The sequence below is a fragment of the Pleurodeles waltl genome, chromosome 8 (genome assembly GCF_031143425.1).
Source record: "Pleurodeles waltl isolate 20211129_DDA chromosome 8, aPleWal1.hap1.20221129, whole genome shotgun sequence".
Taxonomy (NCBI): domain Eukaryota; kingdom Metazoa; phylum Chordata; class Amphibia; order Caudata; family Salamandridae; genus Pleurodeles; species Pleurodeles waltl.
In genome coordinates this window covers 509,900,867-509,924,786 of record NC_090447.1, presented here as the reverse complement: position 1 = coordinate 509,924,786, position 23,920 = coordinate 509,900,867, and the positions used below count along the sequence as shown (strand labels likewise).

Here is a 23,920-nt window from a genome sequence, read left to right as displayed (position 1 = left end):
TCGTGGCATCCTGTCCACATCTGATCACGAACCTAGCTGCCTCTTTCACATTGGCAACAGCCTGGGAGAGTACGTCCTGGACCTCCTCCAGAACCGTTGGCAACACCTGTGAAAGCATATCCCACTGAGCATGGGAATAGAGGCCCACAAAATGCATACGGCGCTCACCGACCACAGTGCCAGGCTGTTGGAAGAAAACATCAACCTCCCTAAGGTGTCCAGCTTCTTGGATTCCCGATCCGGTGGTGCGGTTGCAATAAGCCAGGATTTACTTGGGAGGTGGAGGCTTGACCCACCACACTCTCTGGGGTAGGGTGCTGTGTGAGGAAATTGGAGTTCCTTAGTGCGCGGCGGTGGTGGCATGCAATCGTTCTGTTCAAAGGAACCCCTGTGCAGGGCTTGGACTAGGTCTCAAGCAGCACATCAGTAAAGGCTTCATTAAATGGGAGAAGCGTTTCTGAGAGGGTCACTCCCAGTGAAGCACCTCCGTCAAGACGTTCATCTTGACTGCCACAGAGGGCAGTTTAAGGTCCAGGACCTCAGCCACCTTCCTCACCCCCTTTGTAAAGGATTCTCCGTCCTCTATCTTCACAGTAGAGGAACAAAGTATACCAGTATCTGGAGAGGTGTCCAGTCCACTGGGTTCTGCCAAAACTCATACCAGTCCATATTAGTTTTAAAGTGATGGTGTTCTTTAGGGTTCAGCAACCCCTTTCAGTAATCCTAGAGTCCTAGCCCATTAGAATAGGGCTCAGGCTCCAGCATGGAAGTTATAGTTAGTCGACATCAGACGACGGCCTTCCAACCCTGTCTTTGAGTCAGGGATCAGAATGGGGACGGCACCGGGAGCGTCTGGATCGATGCCAGGGAAGGTCAAGGTGGCACCACCAGTGCTGGTCCAGATCCATCTGTGGATCCAAGGGGCCCGATTGGAGACAGGGCCAGAGCCTCCAGCGTGGATCCAATAGAGGCCCCTACTGAACCCAATGGGCCCAAAAGCATGCCAGCAGGAGCAGCTGCTCAATTAAGAGTTTCACTGCCTCATAAAATTCCTGAAGTTGAGCAGGGGTCGCTCCAGCTCAAGGAAACTATGGGAAGCATGGAGCTGACAATGCCAACCCTCACTCGTTTCGTTGGCTGACAGACGAGGTGAAGTCGAATATCTCTTTGACTTATTACTCTTCTTTTTGTGATGGGAATTACTTGAGTGTCCCGGCAACTTCGAGAGCTACGAAGATCTCTGACTTCACAACAGCTCCCAGGACCTTCCTCTACACCGGTCTCAAGATCGCCGAGGAGTAGCACATCAAGCTGCAAGGCGCTTGAGAGATCGCTCCCTCAAGACCTTCGGCGTTCATGGCATGGCAATTAGAGCAGGGACAGGACTGATTTGCATATAGCTGGATCCAAACGAGGTGGCATGGTGGGCACAAAAAACAATGGAGAGGGATGCAGCCAGAGTGATGGTCAGTGGCTGAGATTAATTCAAGCATTCCACCCATCACCTTGTTGTTTTTGCATATGCCGCCCTACATGCGCCAGATATACCCAGACATGGGCCCTGGGCTTACTGTGCCACTGGAACCAAGCTCTACCTGGCTGAAGAGCCCTAAGTAGGGCAAAACCAGTCTAGGCTGCTTGTGTGCCGGTTCAGGAAGGGCCTGGCCGTTTGGGCTGGACTGTTCGCATGAGGAGCGGGGTCGAGACTAATTGGCATTTGGCCGGGTCCAAACTGAGGTGGCATGGAGGTTAATTCAAGCATTCCATTCCATCCATCACCTTGTTTTTTTTTTTTTTTTTGCATTTGCAGCAGCTATCAGAGGAGAGGCCTTCGGGCGTGATCACGGTCGAGGCACAAAAGGCATAAAAAGGGCTGGTCTATTACAGACAAAGCTTTGACTAGTGCCGCACGGCTTGAAGCCAGGTTTCCAAGATGACATCCCTGTCACACCGGAAGACTATCTTAAAAATACTTTGACAAAGTCAAAAAACGTTTAGCCAAGTAAGTGGTAGCTCTCTCTGGATCTGTGCTGACTAGCGCGGAAAGAAAATAACAGACAGCATGCTGCGGTAGTGCCTATATAGGCATGGCACATGTCATTTCTAACACAGATGTCGCCGCTGTTGCTGCCACGCTCAGCAGGACGATGCCACCTACTGGCACACAGGGGTACTGTTTGAGAAAAGCTCCCGGAACTAGTCTGACGTCTGCAAAGGAATCTGCTGCTAGACATTTCTATCATATAAATGTTTTTTTTCTCAGCTGAAGCAGATGAGATTCTCTACAAGTCTGCATGAATATAAGTGCAAAAGGTAGATTCTGGGGGGGAAGTTCTTATCCATCTCAGATAGCACTGGCAGAAAGCCAGAGTCAATCAAAAAGTATGTCATTTTCAAATCCACAACTCAGCCAACCAAAGCAGGAGCCAGGTTTTCACCACACTGGTGGGAAGGCACCAACTAGTCAACCGAAATAATGTGTAGGGAAAAGAACAATGGTGAAAGAACTCAGAAGGCCTCATGACGTGTGTCACATGAGTGATAGGCTAAGCATCCTAAGCAGGGGTGAACCTTCTTCCTGCAGACCTGGAGGCACAGTTACCAAAGCAAAACAAGAGGTTTTTAACAGTCTTGCCATTAGGAGAGCATCAGCTTGGCAGGCGCAATTGGGCATTTCCCTACAATTTCTACAGAGCCCAATGAGTTGCTAGGAGAAAGATCCAAGTATGTGGTCACATAGATGAGGTAATCCAAAGGGGAACCTTCAACTTGCATTGCTATCAATGTCTTCCTATACAACAAATTCAAGTCAGCACTTGTAACAAAATGCACTTTATTCTTCTGCAGCAATATTATAGGGTTTCAAGCACCTCACAAAGCCACTATGAGCCTCGATTCCCATCAGATCCTAGGGGCCCTTTTGGTGTATGTTATAGGGAGTGTACTGAATGTAGTATTTTGAAAGTGGGAGATGTTGGGAAGGGTCTGTGCAGTTCAGAAACCGGCTCCAAACAGGGCATGGGCTGTGCAGCGGCATGCATTAGTATAGCGAACATATTCAGCTGCACATACCTGCTTCATATTTTGTCTAGAGTGTATTCAACATCTTGTGCTTATGAGGAGAAAAGACATCTTTTCAATGCTGTTTGGAACTGGAGGGGATTGTCATTGCTCCTTATTTGATCAGGCATTGCGTTTCACATTTGAGTAGACTGTATGGAGGAGGTTCCGTATGTAAAATATCCGACACATTGCTACGCTGCACTGCATCCACAAAGAAGGAAGCGAAGGAGCCAAGTCACATTTTACATCAAGAGGGGCAGTGGACCCTCCGCCCAAGGGTACATGTCCTTCCTATGATCTTAGCTGAGAGCAACTTAAGTTTCACCATAGATTAATAAAATGTTGATTATTTGAAATCTTCCAATTGTTTTCGTGCTCCCGCTCTCCCCAGTAATCAAAGCAGCTTTCAGCTGACACTGATGAAGTAAGTCAAGTTTTTCCCGGCAGGGGAACTTAGTCTTTCAGCTCCCGATTGGAGTCCCACAAGGGTGCACTGTCCTCCTTGGCATCCTCCTGATCCACTGAGTCAGTGAGGGCAAATCCTTTGGTGTGGCTAGTCACAGCCTCAACTGAGCCCCAGGAACAGCCCAAAGTCTTGGATGATTTGGTCTCAGCAGTCTTCCTCAGCATAAAGGGTTGCCGTGGTACCTTCCAGACGCAACGTAGACTCACCTTGTGTAATGACCAAAACAACGGTGGCCCCTCTTGGCATACGAGGTCGCTGCTCAGACATTCACGAAGTCCTGGCACACTGGTCACTACTTCTTCACCAGATGCTCCCTCTGGCATATGCATTCACCACAAGGCTGGGTGGGCTCGGCTCCCTCCACACAGTGCTCAATATTTGGCACATTCTATGGCAGCCCTCATCTGTCATAAAGGGGATGCTGAAAACAGTCTTGCACACTGGCTTCGGCCCAATCAGTGCACAGCAGACTTCTCAAAACTCGCACAGGGAGGTTTCCCGGTAAGGCTCCCCACTGGGCCTTGCTTCCTCCAATGCTCTCCTCTTCCTTACAAAGAACACTGGTCCTGGCAAGCAGGCAGGCACAGGTGCTCCAGGCTCCAGGGCAGGTGGTTGCAGTTTTTCCCTGGGTGATGTCCACTCACAAAGCAGGGAGCACAGGAGGCCTTTGCTCCCAGTCCCAGTCAGAGGAATAAGTCTTGCAGAGCTTCCCCTTCTCATACAGTCCGTCTGGTTGTTTATCAGATATGACATTTATGGGGACTCAAAGCCCCTTCTTATAGTCTTTTTCCAGACACCAAATGTGATTTAGGGTCTGGGTCTTTGGAGTTTTATACTGCAGTTCTGGTTCCTTTTAATTGGGCACTTTTCCTTTTCATCTTCCTTGATGAAAGAGGTCTGCAACAGCAGGCATGACTCCGAAGCCGATTGTCCACAACACAATTCATGGGAGTGGCCAAAGTTCACACCTGAATGGCAGCCACAAGATAAGTGCATCAAAAAATTAATTCCAGACCCCCCACCAAGCCCTTCTCTTTATAATTCTCTTATCTCCACCTCCCTTCCTGAGATGTGTCCAGGCCTCTTCCTTGTGATCTTTGGAAGAATAAAAGGAGTTGCTTCCTTTTCTCTCGAGTGCATCCCCACCCAGCTCACACGAATGCAGCAATACACAGATCTGTCTGAGGGGATTCCTCTCCTCCTCATGCCTTTACCAGGAAGGCTTGGACTTCTTAAAATGGAACCCAGGGCCCTCCAAACAATGTACCATTGCAAGCACCTATGCACAGTGTACATTCATAGCACACCTTATGTTCAGCACTAATACCTATATGTATTGTGCCCTTGCATGTACACATGCATTCAGTATACACACTCCACCTAAGCGCACAGATCAGCACTGAAGCTTTTCGATCTCTATCAAGGGAGTATCCGCTACAAACGGACACTGCCAGCACACACAATTCTTATGTGTGCTGCACAACACTTCACCCTTCATGTATTTTACATCGTCTAAGTACACACACACACACACACACACACACCCAAGCACATGATGTCCCTACCCATGCAAAGCACAGCACTACATTTCTTAATAATGCATTCCTCCCAGGCATAAATACATCCAGTACATTTACTAAACACATGTACTGCTCCATCCTTCTACTGTGCCCTTCCCATGCATACATACATACAACTAATGCAGTGTCACTACTCCTGCACTATGCAGCTCTCCACATCTACATGATGTAGATCAAGTGTGAGTTAAGCACACGGCAGCTGAACTTTTAAGGTAAGTGAGCTTGTAGACCTCATTCCAGTGACAAGGTAAAGGTCATGTTTACTATTGCTGATCATTACAAGGTATGCTGCCACCACCACACTCGTGTTGCTTAACTCCTGGTGAAGGAGGAAGCCCTTCACCACTGAGCTTAGTGCTTTAGGCCCCCCTGGCGGTCCAACAAAACCATAATCCATGTGACAGGCCTATTTTTTGATGCACACATATGATCCGTGTTCATCTATGACAAAAATTCTGCTTTAGGGATGCCGACAACAGTACAGGTGGGCACTCAAGACAGGGAATACAATTCTTACCATGCAGAAACGTTTCCATCCCAACAAGCCCCATTTCTGTTAATGATAAAACCTATCCCTCTTCACCTTCTGCAAAGTACGTGTATTTTGCAAACTAAAACCAGGATTTTGCACACATTTTTTAAGTGCATGCTTCAAAAAAACATTTCACTAGCTTTCCAAGCATATCCTACCAAAACTGCAACACAAATGCCATCTGCATTATGTAAATTTTACATAAAACAAAAACAATGGGCCGAACAGATTTAAGCGAAGACCTCAGAAAGGATTTACAATTTGCCAGGTAGTGGCATGTATTACAAAGAATAAGGTGGTGCAGTGAGAAAAAAATGTTAAGGCTATCAAAGCTTCATTTTAGTTACCTCAGAGGCCACAAAGCCTAATACTTTAATGTTTAAGAAACAACTTGTTTAGACTTATACAAGACAAAAAAGGTTTAAAAGGCCAACATACTGTTTTTTGAAGATTTCTTGCCCAGTGAATGATTAAGGAAGGCTGAAGACCATGCTTTTCGAGGGCTCTCACAGTGTGGAGTTCATGCTGAACCAAAAGCCTCAGTTTTGCGGATGTGCCAGGTCTGGAGAAAAAAAATAATCAGAGACTTTAGGGTTAGAAATGATTTGTGCTGAAATTTGCAAGTTACCATTGTTTTTGCCAATTTCCCCTCTGACAGACTCAGAAAATCTTTACAAAGGAAACTGCTCATCTTCGGTCTCTTATTTGGCGAACACCTTTTAGCAATGTCACTATTATGGTAGAAAAAAGTTAATAAAAGGCAACAATCCCAACAAAACTGGTAAAGTACATTTAAAAGGAATGAATGTTTATGAATGGTCAAAATTAACATATAGAGAAAAGCACAAAGGAACAAAAGTAGCTTATCACAATAAAAGTGGGAAATGCAAGAACATCTCAATGCAGGGATACCAACGGTTATGACAATGGACATCCAGAGAGAGGACTGTGATGCACTGATCTGCAAATCAGGATAAGAAAGCTAAACACGGTTAGGGATAGTATATTCTGTGAGTAGACACAGATGGCAGAGAAGAGGTCTGTTGGACCTGGCCCTTTTTGCAGGGTCATCCCCAAACATTTTGCCTCCTTCCTCAATCGTTTCTGATTAGTTTGTGTTGGCTTTAGGACTCTGGGCACTTTACCACTGTTAACCAGTACTAAACTTCATATGCTATCTGTCTAAATTGTACTGGTGATTGGTTTATCCCCGATTGGCTTATTTGATTTACTAGTAAATCCCTACTAAGTGCACAAGATATGCCCAGGGCCTGTCAATCAAATGCTACTAGTTGGCCTGCAGCACTGATTGTGCCACCCACATGAGTAGCCCTGTAAACATGTCTCAAACCTGCCACTGCAGTGTCTGTGTGCAGTTTTGCACTGCCAATTTGACCTGGCCAGAATACCCACTTGCAAGGCTCAAACCTTCCCTTTTACTACACGTAAGTCACCCCCTAAGGCAGGCCCTAGGTAGCCCCATGGGCAGGGTACAATGTATTTTATGTGTAGGACATATGCTGGTGTGTTTTACATGTCCTGATAGTCAAATACTGCCAAATTCGGTTTTCACTACTGCAAGGTCTGTCTCTTCCACAGGTTAACACGGGGACTGCCTTTAAATATCTTTTAAGTGCAGTTTCCCATTGGGAGCAGATAGAGATCTGGAGTTTGGGGTCTCTGAACTCACAATTTAAAAATAGATATTTTGGAAGAATTGGTTTTTAGATTGTCAGTTTGAAAATACCACTTTTAGAAAGAGGGCATTTCCTTGCTTAACCATTCTGTGTGCTCGGCTTGCCTGTGGAATTCACGTCTGAATCAGACTGACGGTTGGGCTGTTGTGAATTCCCTCTAGACAATGACACAAAGGGAGCCGACGTGTGTCCTGCATATTCTGATGAGCCTTCCAGGGCTAGAGTAGGGAGGGAGAAGCTGACACCTGCACCTGAAAGGGCTGTGCCTGTTCCCACACAAAGCAGCCTCCAACCTCCTGGAGTGTGTCTGGGGCCAGCCCTGGGCAAGGCAGGATCTTGTGAGCAACAGAGACTTTCCTTTGATGTTTGCCTACTTCAAAGGCAGAAATGAGCATAACAGGTGGACCCAAAACCCCAGACTTTTAAAGTACTTCTGGATCAAGAAGAACCTCTGCCAAGGAGAGGAACTGGATGCTTGAGGAAGACCTTCTACTCTACCTGTTGCTCTGCTGTGCTGGCCTGCTTCTGCCTTAAGAGGGAAAGGACTGGCCTTTCTCAAATCCTGTTTGTGAAGTTTCTCCAAGGGCTTGGACTGAGCTTCCCTCCTGTTAGTCTAAGGGACATCAAAGACTTTACCTACCAGCCTCTGTGTTTGCTTGCTGTGGACCTTAACTCGCCACGTGGTGCCTATTCCAGTCTCTGGGTTCTTGGGAGTGAAAGCGGACCTAAAAACAAGTACCAGGTTCATCGACTCCAGGACCCACTCTACTGCCTAACTCCGCAACGTCACTTCCACCCCAAGTAGTGGTCCCCGCTTGAGTGCGACTGACACCGCAGGCCCGACGCCACTGACATCCTGTGACTTTGTGAGTCCAGAGTGCTGCGACGCCAGACTCCGCTGCAGCGCCTGCAGACCCTGTGGTGTGACCGTGACCCTATGAGGTCGCTCAATGCGTCTTAACCTGCCGTATTCATCAACCCCGCCGGATCATCAGGGACCAAAGCCTCACATCAACGCCTCCCCTGCTCTCGAGTGAGGAACCAAGGGCGCATCGGATCCAGCGACACCGCCTTGACTCTGTGCACCGGCATGTTTTCTTTGTTGGCAAAGGTAAATTACATGGGGGTCTGTGCGACTCTGTGACCGGCACCAACTTCCTCACGGGTGGTGTTAGATTATTGGAAACTACTCCGCCAACAACGCTGTGATAGCCCTAGTTGGAGTTATTGTGTTTCTAAGCGCTATATTGAACTTTAATCTTTGAAAATTCATATCTTTACTTGTATACATTTTATTTGTGTTAGTTTGGTCATGTTTGATTCGGATAAATAATGGCTATTAGTCTAAACTGGTGTGGAGTCCTTTTATGGTGTTTTCACTTGTGTGTTGGTACAAACACTTTACACATTGCCTCTGAGATAAGCCTGACTGCTTGCGCCAAGCTACCGAAGGGGTGAGCGGGGATTATCTGACCTGTGTATCTCCTTTATCCTGACAAGAGTGAGGGTCCCTACTTGGACAGAGTGTAAACTGATTGCCAACTAGAGACCCCATTTCCAACAAGGGCCAAGCAGGTTAAAATTTAGAGACCTCATTTTGCATCAAACAAAACTGAAGGTTTCCAACGATTTCAGTGTGAAAACAGAGAAGAATCAACTGAGAACCTCATCCAGTTATTTTGAATCAAGTCCTAAGAACATTACAATCATACAAGAATGTAGGGTTAAAAGTCCTTGAAGTAGTAGTCATGTAAGGAAACAAGAGGGTATGTGAGAAAAAGGCCTCAATCTTGATATAAGCTGCGCTCAGCTCCTACAAAGTCGAACAAGTAAAAGCAAGTTTCTAAGACAAACCCCAAGCATATCCTTGTTAGTTAGGCACAGGCAGCAAAGTCTTAGGGGGAAATGTTAGAGGAATCCCAGGCCAATGATGTGAGATTTAGGACCAGTTATAGCTGGTATCCCTTAGCTTAAATCGTACTCCTGCACCAAATGTTGAGGACCAACTAAACCAATACTAAAAGTTGACTCAGTGGAGCAATGGAGAGTAGTTCAGGGCTTGCTCAGGGAGGTGGTTTGGTATTAGAGACTCCAGACTCGAACAGCAAATAACAGAAAATCAATGCCCAATGAGTACTCTGGTTTATCAAAAGAATATTACTTTATTGTGCTAACCTAGACAACTAGAATTACTACACAATCAATAAAAGCCACATCCTTTGCCATTGATAAAAGCACCTATCAAAAATACAGGGACAGTTCGTGAAGGTGAAATGTACTTGCTTATAGCCCTGTGGGATGATAGGATCTAAAGGGGATGGGTGGGGTTGGCGGGAGTTAGGTACCACCTCTCCTGGTAAATGTGTGCGGTCTTTGGCTAGCATTGACAAGCCTGACTTGTCGTCGTCCGTTGGGGGTGAGCTTGAGCCAGAGGTGCCTCTTGTACAGTGGGGCTTCAACGCCAAAAAGCAGAAGTAGCATACGAGGAATGCTGACACCAGCAACCTTCCAGCAAGCAGAAGCAGCTCTAGCAGCCAGTCTGCTGAGAGTAAGTTGGAGACAATTTCGCCTGCAGCTGCAGGACTCTTTCTGCTCAAATCTCCCTGAGGCCAAATTAGAAACAGTCACCCTGGCTTCCTCCATCTCCTTTGCAATTGAATACATTTTTGGAATTACAAAGTTATACATACAAATGATCTGGCAGTGATTTTCAAAACGGCCAGTAAGAGACAGCAATATGTTCACATTTGGGAGATAAAACAGATCAATTATGTGTTTAAAGTTAAACAGAGACAGTAGCTATCACAGTTTAAAACGCATTCTAATTAAGGTATAACATTTTCTGGGAAGTCTATACTTTGACATACCGGTGCAGTCCCCAACCTCTCGTTAAAGTAGTATACGTGTGTTAGACCTGTCAGATCTTGGTATGGGTTCCCTGTATTTTGGCTTATGGCTGAGATTAGTTTTTGTTGGCTTTAGGACTCTGGGCACTTTACCGCTGCTGACCAGTGCTAAAGTGCAAGGGCTCCCTGTCTAAATTGTATTGGCGATTTGTTTATCCCTAATATTTGATCTACTAGTAAGGCCCTAGTAAAGTGCACTTTGTGTGCCCAGGGCCTGTAAATCAAATGCTACTAGTGGGCCTGCAACACTAATTGTGCCACCCACATGAGTAGCCCTGTATACATGTCTCAGACCTGCCACTGGAGTGAGTGAGTGAGTGTGTACGAGTGTGAATGTGTGTGTGCAGTTTTAAACTGCTGTGCAACCTGGTAAGTGCATCCACTTGCCAGACCCAAACCTTCCTTTTTACTACTTGTAAGTAACCCCCCTAAAGTAGGCCCAAGGCAGCCCCATGGGCAGTGTGTAGTGGATTTAAAAGGTGGGACGTGTATTGGTGTGTTTTACATGTCCTAATAGTGAAATACTACTAAACTCGTTTTTCACTATTGCAAGGCCTGTCTCTACCATAGAGTAACATGGGGATTGCCTTGAAATATCTTTTACGTGTAATTTCACACTGAGTGTAAATAGAGATATGGGGATCGGAGTCTCTGAAATCACATTTTAAAAATACACCTTTTGGAGAAGTTGGTTTTTGAACTGTGAGTTTGAAAATTACACTTTTAGAAACAGATCATTTTCTTGCTTAACCATTCTGTGCCTCTGCCTGTCTGCTGAATGCACGTCTGGTTAGGATGACAGTGGGCCGTTTGTGCATTCACTCTAGACAGTCACACAAAAGGACCTGAGGTGTGCCCTGCATATCTCTGGATGGCCCTTCACCAGGCTGATGGCCCTTCCTAAGCAAGAGTGGTGGGAGGAGCAGACACTTGCACCTAAATAGGGATGTGCCTGTCCTCCCACAAAGCAGTCCCCAACCTCCTGTAGTGTGTCTGGGGACAGAGCAGGGAAAGGGAGGTTTTGTGCACTACAAAGACTTCTCTTTGAAGTTTGCCTACTACAAAGGCAGAGATGGGTATAGGTACTGGACCTCTGACATCAGACAGTTAGAATCCTTCAAGACTGAGGAAATTTGGACAGAAGAGCTGCATGCTGCAGAAGGGACTGCCACTCTGCCTGTTGCTTTGTTGTGTTGGCCTGCTGCTTCGGTCCTGGGATTGAAAGGACTGCACATGGCTCTCTACATCCTGCTTCCAAAGGTTCTCCAATGGCTTGGACTGGATTTGCCTCCTGTTAAGAAGTCTCAGGGACATCAAAGACTTCACGTACCAGGGCCTAGACTCTCTTACCAAGAGTCCTGACTAGCAAAGTGGTGCCAGATCCAGTTCCTGGGCCCTTAGAAGTGAGTTCTGGTGCAACAAGGAAGAAACTAGTGCATTGACGTCCAGAACTAATTTGGAACCGGCACTGCTCTCTGACCCTGCACTGTGGTCCCTGCTAAGTGCAACGACCATGACCTATAAAGCAGGCCTGATGCCGCCGCAGCACCTCCGAAGACCCTCCACAGCGTGAGTCCAGAGTGCTGTGTCACTGATGTCCGAAGCACCTGACTCCATGGCAGCACCTGTAGTGTGATCGCGACACCGCAAAGTCGACACCTTGCATCTTGACTTATTGACTCCGCCTTGTCGTAAGGAGCCCACGTCTCACTGCCAGCGCCACATCCCCTCCCCGGCAACTATAAGGAACCGAAGACACATCTCCCCTGCCTATCAGTAAGGAACAGACGGCTCACCTCCTGGTGGCAGTAAGGATCAGACGCAGCATTCGCGACGCCTCATCTCCCCGACTTTGTGCAACATCCTTGTTTCCTCATCGTTTTCCAAGGTACTGCAACCGGGGACTACACAACTCCATGACTGGTCACACTCTCCTGTGGGTGGCACTGGACTGTTGGAAGCAACTCCGTCAAGCCCTTTTGATAGCTCCAGTTCGAGCTATTGTGTTTCTAAACGCTATACTACATTTAATCTTTGAAAATGTGCATCTTTACTTGTACATTGGAGTTTTGTCATGTTGGTCTTGTTTTACTCAGACAAATATTAGCTATTTTTCCAAAGTGGGGTTGAGTACGTGGTGGTGTTGGTGGTGAGTACGTGGTGGTGTTGGTGGTGAGTACGTGGTGGTGTTGCTGCTGGTGAGTATGTGGTGGTGATGCGTGTGAGTGTGATGTGTGAGTGTGAGTACACACAAATTCTTTCCATATTGCCTTTGAGAAAAACCTAACTGCTTGAGCCAAGCTACTAAGGAGGTGAGCAAAGGTTTTCTTAGATCTGTGACTCCCTTAACTTGACTAGAGTGAGGGTCCCAGCTTGGACAGGGTGCAAACCACTGCAAGTGACCCAGTTTCTAACACTGGTTATCAGCGAGGATAGGGCTTGTATTTGTGCTTTATTTACAGTGATTGGTGTAAACTACCTCCGTATCGCAGACCATTACACCCCAACATACTAGTTTGATTTTTTTTTTTGTCTCTTTGCAAATTTAGAGTTTTATTCACAATCATGCCTCAGCCTGGTGAACCTTCAGTTGGAGCTGCAGATTTGGTGTTTGAGTAGGAGAGGATGGTGACCTGTTCAGTACTTCGTCACAAAACATTCTGTAAGGAGCTCAAATGTCCTATTAAAGGCCTCGCCAGGAAGTAGGAACTGCAAAAGGTGCTGAGGGTCGGGTTGGCAGCAAATGAGGTTGGTGGGCACAAAGAAGAGGAAAATAGAGAGGAGCAGAGCCCGTATGGGGATTTTGTGACTCAATCTGCCAGGTAGGAAGGCACCGTCCAGGGCAAGCAGCATGCTTCTTCAATAGGTCTGTCCCCAGAGGAACTGTAGGGCAGTCAAGATGGCTAGGGAGCTCTAACTGGAATTAGCCAGGCTCACAAGAGATAAAGAGAAAACAAATATTGCCATGGAGGAGGAGAAAATGTTTTTAGCTCACAAGCTGAGCTTGAAATAGATGGACTTAAAGAGCAGGTTCAGCACATATGGTGGCAACAGTTTTACAGTGCAGTCTGAGGGAAAGGTACATGTATCTAAGGATGTGATGGTGAAAGATTTTGTTTTTGGGGTTGACAGAGCAATGGTTTAGGGGCTATGAAGTGGCACTGAGAATGAAGTGTCCCTGAGAGAGGTTGGGGGGCAGGACCGTGGAAGTACTTCTCAGTGGAGGGGAGGGACAACGTGTTGCCATTAGATTACAGATCTGATGAGGTAGCCTCCCATGAAAGAAGTCCCAGAAAGTTACAGGATAAAGTTTAGGGAGCGTACTAAACTTGGTTGTCAAACTTGGGTGGAGTATGTTGATTTCTTTTGCTAAGCACAGGAGGGTTGCGTGAAGGGCAGAGAGGTAACTGACTATCAGGGGCTGTACAATTTGACTCCATGGGAGCACTTGTCTAGTTATTTTCCAGAGCTGCACCAGCACTTGATTGGCAGTAAGCTTACTGATCCTAGGAAACTTGCTAAGGAGGCAGACTGTGGCTCAGCACCAGGGTACAAAAGAAGTTGTATGTGGGAGACTCAGTCAAAGGTGGGCAGAGTGCCCAAAGGAAGGGGGTGGGGGTTTTACAAAGATAAAAAGTAGGAGTTCTCTAAAGGGCCCTAGAACTAGTTTCCAGGGTAAGGATTCCCTCAATCTCCATCAATAGGAGGCGGATGGAGGCTCCGAGAGACACAGGAGCCAGCATGACAACTTCCTGCAGTCATCTAGTGTCTGAGAAGCAGGTAATCCCTAATGTGGTCCACCAGGTTGTAGCAGTAGACAGCAGTGAGCATTAGTGTTTGGTAGCTCAGGTTCCCTTTGAATTGGGTGGGGGGGTGGGGAGGCTCTTAGGTTCCTCGAGGATAGCGGAGTCCATCCTTGCCTGTTGACTGACTTCTTGGGAACAACCTGGAGCATACCCCCTGGAAGGAGGAATAGCTCAGGTCGCACTTGGAAACGTTAGGACTGCTAGAGTGAGCGTGCATGGCCTCACGGTCCATGGCTACCAGAGAGGGTAATCAGAAGGACCTGGAGCCTCAAACAGTGGCCCAGGTGCCTGCAAGGAGGAGGCGGGGCAAGGGGGCGAAAAACCTACTCCTGAGATCCCCACTGTCCAGGAGGTGGCTGATGCCGAGGGGGATGCCCCAGAACCTACAAAGGAAGACGTGGCCAAACTGGGGGACATACCTGAGCTGACCCATTGGCAGCGGGAAGAAGGGCCCATCAGGGAGGAGTTCTGCACAGCGTAGAAAGAATGCCCCACTTGAGTCTTCGGAAACAGGTCCAGGCTCAGGCAGCTGGTGATGCCTCCAGGTCTTACCTGATTTACTAGGAGAATGATCTCCTGTATAGTGAGCCTAAAGTTGCTGAATCTTGGGTCAGTCCATGTGCTGGTAGTACCCCAGTGTTTCAGAGCCTTCTTACTGGGTCTGGCTCATGCTGTGTCACTGGTAAGTCTTTTGGGCCAGAAAAGGACCTTTGACAGGCTTGTCACCCACTTTTATTGGCCCCAAACGAGGAAGACCTCAGATGCATGCTGCAGAACTTGTCAAACCTGCCTGGCGAGGGGCAAATCTGGGAAGCGGTGCAAGGCTCTTCAACAGTTTCCTGTCGTGAGCACTACTTTGGAGCGGGTGGGCATTGACATTGTTGAGCCTCTGGATCCCACGGCAGCCATGGGCAACAGGTTTATCCTGGTCTTGGTGGACCACACCACCCGGTAACTGAAAGCACACCCTCAGAGAACAGTGACTGCACCCATCGTGGCCAGGGTACTTATGGGGATCTTCACCCATGTGGGTTTCCCCAGAGAGGTGGTATCTGATCCGGGTATCAATTACATGTTGCTGTACTTGAAAGCCATGTGTAAGGGGTGTGGTGTTACCTATAAGTTAACTACACCTTATCACCCCAAAAGCAATGGGCTGGTTGAAGGGTTCAATCATACCCAGAAGTACATGATTATGGGTCTCTCAGAACCATGAGGCATAAGTGGGAGATTCTGTTACCATGCCTGTTTGCCTTCAGGGAGGTACCTCAGAAGAGGGTTGGCTTCAGTCGTTTTGAGCTTCTGTATTGGCACACTGTGAGAGGGCCTCTCAGTTTGGTGAAGGAGGGTTGGGCGCAACCATCTAAGAAGCCACCCCAGGATCAGTTACATGCTGGCCTTCAGGAACTACACAGCCTGCTTGCGGAAACTCACCCAGGAGAATCCGGAAGTTAGTCAGGAGGTCGTGAAATGCTGGTATGAATAGAAAAGCACTCTGGTTGAATTTCAGTCTGGTTAGAAAGTGGGGTTGATGGCCTCGGTAAAACAACGTGCTCTCCAAGACTGTTGGTCTGGGCCATTTGAGGTGCAAGAGTAATGTCACCTATCTAGTGGACATGCAGACCCATAGGTACCCTTTGTGGGTCCCACATGGATGATGGGGTGTAAGAGGAGAGTGAACCTCTCCCTGACCTCCTGTCTTCCAAAGAGCACGATGGGTCAGTGGAAGGTGTGAACTCCACCCCTACTCTGAACCTGTAACAGCAGAGGGACTGTCACCAGTTACTGGGACAGTTTGCTTTCATATCCTCACTCATCTCTGGAGTCATGTAACGGTGTACCCACAACATTGACACTGAGGACAGCCAGCCTGTAAGCACAAGTCTTACAGGTTGCTGATAGAGTGAGGAAAGAATAAATCAAAGAAGAAGTCTCTAAGATGCTGGAGTTAGGGGTGATTGAGCACTCCTACAGTCCTTGGTCTAAGCCCAGTGGTCGTGGTCCCCAAGGCCGCTCCACCTGTTGTCACAACTGAACTGAGGTTCTGTGTTGACTACCATGGGCTCAATGCCGCCACCATTTGTAATGACGCCGTTTACACATATGGCAATTATACCACCTAGTAGTCGACTACTTGTACATACTGAGTGCATGCATTTGTTATACATGAGGTACTAGAGGATGAGTATCATTTTTGATATTTCTATCTCAGTTCTTCACACACTGCAACTTGCAGTGGTTGCATCTTAGTGCTCAGAACAGGACATTCTGCAGAGACCAACTGAATTATCAACTAGGATGGGTGGATGCTTTTGCTAAAAAGATACAAAGGTGTTACAGAGCCTTCACCAGCACAGCAACTCTGCCATCACAACCACTATCTATATCCTCTGACAGAATTATCTGGCAACTCTGTGGATGGAGCCTCAACTTTTAAAATAGAAGTATTTTAGAGAGAGTATAAAAACAAACTAGCATCAGTAATAACTAATCAAGAAGACTAACAGATCAAAAGCAAATAGAAATAGCAGAGAGAATCACAAGCTGGGTACTGTGAGGTGGGACATAATGCAGCACTGTTACTTTGGCTTGTTGTATTCCCTTTATTAAACAAATTGAAAAATCAATGAACAGATTTATTTTATAAAAAAAAAAATATTAAAAAAAAAAATAGTTAATTTGCAAATTTCTACAGGCTGCTTTGTCAATGATCCTGCATTAATAAGACCATATGCGTAAGCTTGTCTTGAATCCCATTCCCCCTAGAGTCCTCATTCTTCTTGTATGTTCTCTCAAACTTGTAGACAAAGAAATGCAAACTTGCTACATCCTAGCAACAACTCTACACTTTCATTAGGAATGATAAAAGTCCTGTAGCTGTCAAGAACATACTTGCCCTCCAGATCACAAACTAAAGATAAGCTAACTTTATTTTGAAAACGTTGGAACGATTCCTCCCAAAAAAAATTTTTTCTTTCAACAAGAAGCTGTATGTACAAATACAATAAATAGGAATGGGGGCCAATTTTGCCCAACCACACATTTTTATGGGTCAAATGGAAAGATGCTGGCTGTGGAATAAGAGCTATGAGGATTACACACCACATGTGATAGTGTGGGTAGGGCATACTTGATGATATCCTGGTTCTCTGGCAGCCAGCTCAGACATTACTTAAAAAATATAGCAAACTGATGATTCAATAATCTCAACATAAAAACGTATTCACATACTTCAACATCAAGAGAGAACTTAAAGCTATATATAGAGGAAAATATCAGAACCATCTTTAAGAGAAAATCAACTGCAGTTGATATTCAATACAAAAGAGCATGCTTGATGTCAAGTGTGTGTAATGCTCTTTGCTACAGTGTCAGGGTGGGGGATGAAGGTTGGCAGGCTCAATTGTGTGGTTAAGTTGAAGTGGAGAAACCATCTTAAGATATAAATTTGAGGTTGGTTCTAAGGACAATCCTGTCATTGTGGACCTCGAAAAAATCCTCTTCCGGTGTGGGGAGCGGTAGCGTGCTAATACACCTAAGGGATGTTACGGGTACTTGGAAGGAAAGCTTCCAGGAGAGGAACTGTAAAGGACACGTGGGTAGTGGTTCAAAAGGAGGGTCCATGAGTCTGGTGATGACAATGATGAGGTCCCAGACTGGGGCAGGTGGAAACCTGTGTGGGATGAGTAATTTAAGGCCTTCCACAAAGGTTTTAAAAGACGGGGATCTTGAACAGTGAAGAGTGTTCCCCGTTTTGCATATATGTGGAGAAAGCAGTGGCTAGGTGTAGTTGAATCAAGGTATAGGCTAGTCCTAACTTCTGCAAAATGTAAAAGCTAACAAATGAGTTCTCTGACCATCAGTGTAAGAGGTTTAAGGCTGTTCAAGGTACAGTAGTGCACAAACCTCTTCCACTAAGCAACACTGCAACTGCGCACAGTGAGGCCATGGGATTCCCTTAGTATGTCCATACACTATTGAGGCAAGTTAAGGTACCCAAACTCTAGCACTTCAAGGGCCAGATCGCTAGGTTGAGCTACCTGGGGCCAGGTGTGGGACTCCAGCAAGGTTGTATGTAAGAAGGTCTGGCCTATTCAGTAGCTTCTCATGCAGAGCAATGGACACCTCTAGAAGGGCTGAGAACTGTGGTTGTCTGGCTCACATGGGAGCAACCAGAATGAGGGTGAGAAATGTTTCCCACAGTTTTCCTCACCACATCCAGGAAAGGTGGGAGAGTAGAAAAGTGTATGTAAAGATCCCTGGCCAGCTTATCCACCGAGCACAGCCTGAGGACAGAGGTGTGGAATCCTGGAGTCGAAGTTTAGGCATTTTGTGTTTTCACAAGTTGCAAAGAGGTCTACAGGGGTTGGAGGGTTCTCAATTATGCAGTTGTTGCTGTGTCCTTCTGAGCAGTTCTCCAAAGCCGCTGTCCACCCCTGGGAGGTGGTGGATCGCCCGATGTCAAATTTGCAGCGCTAGTGCTGACAGTTGAAGAGTATGTGTGTCGGCACCTTGCTTATCCAGATAAAACATGGTGGTCAAGTTGTCTTTCCGGACTAGTACTACTTTGCACTGAAGGTCCTGGTAAAAAGCTTTGATGCCTAGGTGAATGGCAAAGAGCTCCAAATGGTTGATATGGAAACCCCTTGACGAGGATGTCACAGACCCTGCACTGTTTGTCATCTAGATGTGACCCCAGCAAGTGAGTGATGCAACTGTGGTGATGGTCACTTGCAGAACGAAACCAGCAAAGGGCCTGCACCACAACAGATTGTTGCTCCTCCACCACTGCAGAGATCAATGGGTGCTGGCCGTTATCAAGACTAGATCTTCCCACTGATCCTCCGCTTGGGACCATTGTGCAGAGAGGCATTTTTGGAGTAGACATTTTTGGAGCATTGGACGAGGGACTATGGCTATACATGAGGCCACCATACCTATGAGGCGCATCAGTGTTCTAACTGTGAGAGGACTGAGTGGCTGAAAAAGAGGCAGTAGTAGCTGAAATGCCACCACCCTTTTATTTGTATATTATATTATTATTATTATATATATATTATTGTATGTATAAGTCACACCTTTTTCCCCAGCAAGGTCTATTTGCCTTTAAAGCTAGCGGTGGACATATCGCCCAAGGAGGACCCTGTATCACATGCTCAGCCAACCTGGGAGGACCCAGTAGCTGGCCCAGATGTAGAAAGGGGGAGGTTTTAAATCATAGGACATAATGCCCCTTATAGAAGGGAAGGAGGAAAGGAAAAGAACCACTTCCAATAGAGGAGCCCATAGTTTGCTTTTTTTCCTCCTCCGCTCTGGACTGCCCACCTTAAGATCTAATTTAGCTGTTTTTACACACATATCCAACCAGCTCCTGTATAGTGGTGGGGCTGCTGTCATTCATTTTACACAGATCTCTCTTCTGGGCAACAAAATAGCGAAAAACACACAGTTCCTATTGTTTCTAGACCACCCTACCATATCGCCAGAGTTTCCAAAAATAATTAAAGGGAGACTTACAGAAAGTTCCTTTCCTACCATCAGTGACAGTGCACCCACTACTTCCGTCCAAAAGAAAAACACTCCCGGGCATTCCATAAACATATGAACGTCTGCAGCCTCCGGAGCTCCACATTTAAGACAGTTCACCACTTCACTCACCACCCTTTTATTGCTTGGATAGGCTTTGGCCATGACTTCTTTTAGGACTGAATCCAGGAAGTGTTCGACTTGGAGTGGCTGGAAGTGGGACTTGGCTGCACCAACAGTAAATCCAAAGTTGTGGAGCAGGGAGATGGCAGGTTGGGTGCATGCTAGGCACTCGTGTGTGCTTGCATTCTTGTTTAGCCAGTCATCTAAGCAAGGAAATTGAGTTCCACTACTACTTTCTGAGGTGTACGGCTAGACATTTGGTGAAGACCCTTGGAGCTGTGGTGACCCCGAAGCACAACATTTTGAATTGTAGTGCTGGCAATTTACTATGAAGTGTAGGTAGTGCTGATGGGCCGGATGGATGGTGATGTATAAGTAGGTGTCCTTCAGATCTAGGGTGGCAATGAAGTCACCTTCATGCAGCAAGGGAATGTCATCCTGTAAGATAGCCATGTGGGAATGTTCTGAGGGAATGTATCTATTGAGAAGCCCGAGATTGAGGATTCACCTGAAAGAGCTGTCCTTTTTAAAGAGGAGGAATTACAGCGAGTAGATCCCTTTGCTCCTGTGTTTTGAAGGGGGAGGGAGGGGACCTGGCTCTATGGAAGGAGAAAATGGACCACCTCCTGTAGTAGGTTGAGGTGCTGTGGGTTGAGGGTGTGTATGCAGGGTGGCATATTTGGTGGGGTTGAGGTGAACCTAAGGCAGTACACATGCAATATAACAGACAGAACACACTGATCTGTGTTGATTTCCTCTCAAGAAGAAAGAAATTCTTGGAGTCTCCCTCTGATTGGTGTAGTGTGAATTGGGGGGGGGGGCGGTTGTGTTAGTTGTTGCAAGTACCTTGGTGTAGCTGCCTTTTCCTCGACCCCTGGATTTATTATCCCAGAGGATACAAAATGTGTATCCTCTTCCGCCCTGTTGGTGATAAGCCTGCTGCTGCCGTTGGTCAGGTGAAGAAGCTGTTAACCTGCCACTTGCATCGGAAAGGAGTCCTGGTTGTTAGCACATGAAGAGGCTCGAGTGATATCCGTGTCCTTTATTTTTTTCAAAATCTCATCAACCTGATAGCCGAAGATGTGCTCTCCATCAAAGAACAGGTTGAGAAGATGTTGTTGGACCTCTGGCTTAAAGCCAGAAATCCGCATTCAAGAGTGGTGGTGGAACAGAAGAGGCATTACCCTTCTGGCAGCTGTATCAGCTGAGTCTAACGCACCCGAATGATGGCATTAGATGTGCCTTTTCCCTCCTCTACAATCTCTTCTCCCTCTACCATGACTGGTCAGGGTGATGTTGGAGCAAGGACTCCTCTTTCATTGGGCCCTGTCATATCAGGATAGGAGACATGCAACTGGCGATGTGCCAGTGTGCGGTGTTGCCAGCTGACACTCTTGCCAGCCGCATCAAAGCGCTTACGTTCTTTATCAGGAGGGGGAGTGTCACTTTTGGTTTGGGCTGCTACGCTCTTATGTGCGGTGGATACCACAAGGGACTTTGGAGGGACATGGATATATATATATATATGCAATGTTTAAACTTTCTCAATGCTGGGTGTTACCACCTGGGACTTCACAGGCTCCCTGGAAATTTCTGGGGTAGATGTAACTATACCCATTAATAAAGTGAAAAACTGAAGGGAGGACTTAGTCCTGGATAGCATCTCTACCAAGAAATAATTCTTCGGGGTGACGTGAAGGTCTACAGTGCGGCAGGTAGCTGCATGTCAGACGACACTGTGGTATGTGATGCTACTGTCTTGTGGGGAAGTCCTAGCAGTGACATTATCAAGGTCAGGGTCCCCTGGAGGCTCCACATCAGCCCTCCCAAGGGTTGTCCGTGGGAAAGGGGCAAATGGGAACAACAAAGTTTTCTGCTTAAGAGTAGGGACAAGGGCTACCCGAGTCAGAATAAAACTCCAGTCACCCCCATTGAGCTGCTGTTGAGACTTCTTGCGGATGGCACACCTGCCACAGTCTGTCCTGGTTGGTCATGGAGCCAATACTGATTTTGGCACATTTGATGGAATTGCATGCTTTGATGTCTCGGCCTCAATGTGTGCCCTTGCACTCAAAGGTCGATGGCGCAGGGGTAATAAGGTTGAGAGATGCTGTTTGGATGCAGTCTCAGCTCTGCCAGCCTGCCTTTGTGTGAACCGGTGCCAAGGGCACTGGCAGACCTGGAGGTGGTGGTGGTTTGCGCATAAGACTTTGTGCCAGACCGCCTTGGGGTCTTGAAGTGCGGCTGCTTATGCGTTTTGGAATTCTGGATGTTGACCGTGCTCATGCATCTTGGCGTCGACCTGGTGTGCGGAGACGAAGCTAGATGGAGCATATTCTAGCGCTCGTACAGCTATTTCGGGTCCAAGACAGCAGAGCCAATGAACTCTGGGCTGTGATGAATTGCTGATACATCGGATGGTACCTTGTATTCGGCAAACAGGTCTGCTGCACCAAAAATATATGGCGTCTTGGACAGTGAGCAGCACATTTTGTTTCGGTCTCTCTGCTACATAAGAGCCTATGTGCCCATGAAAACCGAGCAGGAGTCACTATCTAATATGTATTGTGTACAATCTCCTTATAGGCAAACGATTACCTGGAGACACAAGAACCCCATACATCCTTCCTAGTGAAAACAAAAAAAAAAAAAAAACTATATTTAGGCTAACTCCAGCTAAATAAGTAATTCTGCAACATCAACCCTTTTTCCAATAAGCAATGAATAACTGAGAAAAAAAACACTTATGATTAATAGGATTGCATGTTATATGGATGATCATATAACTAGACCGTATGAACCCTGGTGGCTCGGGAGACTAGCCATGGTCTATACAAATGAAAATGCCAAAAAGTTTCCTACATTCACATTAGCCTTCAATAGGTATACATTTCTGTAATCCTAAAATAAACAACCATACTATGAGACCAGTACCAAAACAGAGATTCCATAGGACTGTTCTGATACAAACATTGCAGTTACCTTAAAATTCATCTCAACGTATACATGACAAAGCCCCACGCTTCTACTCATGCACATGACTATCACACAACCTCATTACTGAGAGGATGTTAGTCACTAAGCCAGCCACTACCATCACTAGACTGCATAATGTAACATATAAACAACACTAGACCTTTTATGCATTTAAGCAATCACATACCTAGGTCAACATACCTTTCCTTAGAGAAGTAACAAGAATATGCAGGCTTCACTACATAACCAATACATTTGCAAACCTGCTATTCATTACAATTTCCCAACATGGATCAAAGTCTGAGAACACCAATATACATAACTTGCCCTAACTAGATCCAATAAATTAATCTAACCTACTCTCCTATTACTGCTCAGATCTCAACCTGACAGAGGCTCTGGTCTACTGTTACCATCTTTTAATATATCACTAATCGAAACCATATTATGTGGGACTACAGTAAAGCCTGAGTATCCTGCCACAATACTAAGATAAATGTCTGTTAGATACAGGATGATCATTGGCTCTACCAAGTTATGTTCTTAAATACCCATACTTTACATTACATGGATTAGCCTGGTGCGACTCAGATGTAGAACTTTGATAAAGATTACTCTTGTAAAGATTATACTCTTGTAAACATTAACCCCTTTTTCCTGTTAGACTTTATTCAGCAAGTCCACACACTATATCTTGATACACCAAACATGTAACACAGTACTCCTTAACTCACTTGCAAGCCCCATGTGTTGTGTTTTACGTCCTAAATGATGCACAAAGATTCTCTTACTAAGGTGTTCTTAGCGGTTCTTATAGACTACTATATATATTCATACATACACACAATCAGTAATGTTTTTATACACTTTACCATGTATATTATTATACAGCCTTGAAAAAGTCCCAGGTGATCCTAGCTATTAAGTAGTGAAACATGTTGGCTAATAACTGAGCAGAAAAAAAGATGCAGAAGTTACAATGCAATAAGAAAGATGATAAAAAATACCCCCCAAACCCCCTCCCCAAAAACACAAGGAAAAAAAAGCACCACTCCCTTCAAGCATCAAATGCACTGGTTTTAAATGTTAGATGAAAGCAAATATCCAGGTGTTCAGAACTTGTGGTGCCAGTTCTACATCTTTTTTGGTGCTCCAAATGTCCACATATCTTAAGAATCTGCTCCTTGGACCTGAGGTAATGGGTTCAAGTGCATCAAAGGGTAGTCACGACCACAGAGAAACATC

At 46.2% G+C, this 23,920-nt stretch overlaps 1 protein-coding gene across 2 annotated transcripts in view; it reads right to left on the bottom strand.

Moving 5' to 3' along the window:
• Positions 1-23,920, bottom strand: part of LOC138250080 (E3 SUMO-protein ligase RanBP2-like) — an 894,326-nt gene that overhangs the window by 609,869 nt on the left and 260,537 nt on the right. For both annotated transcript variants that reach the window (XM_069204480.1, XM_069204481.1), the window contains exon 12: positions 6,080-6,203. In XM_069204480.1, coding sequence (XP_069060581.1) covers positions 6,080-6,203 — 124 coding nt within the window. The remainder of the gene's footprint in view (positions 1-6,079; positions 6,204-23,920) is intronic.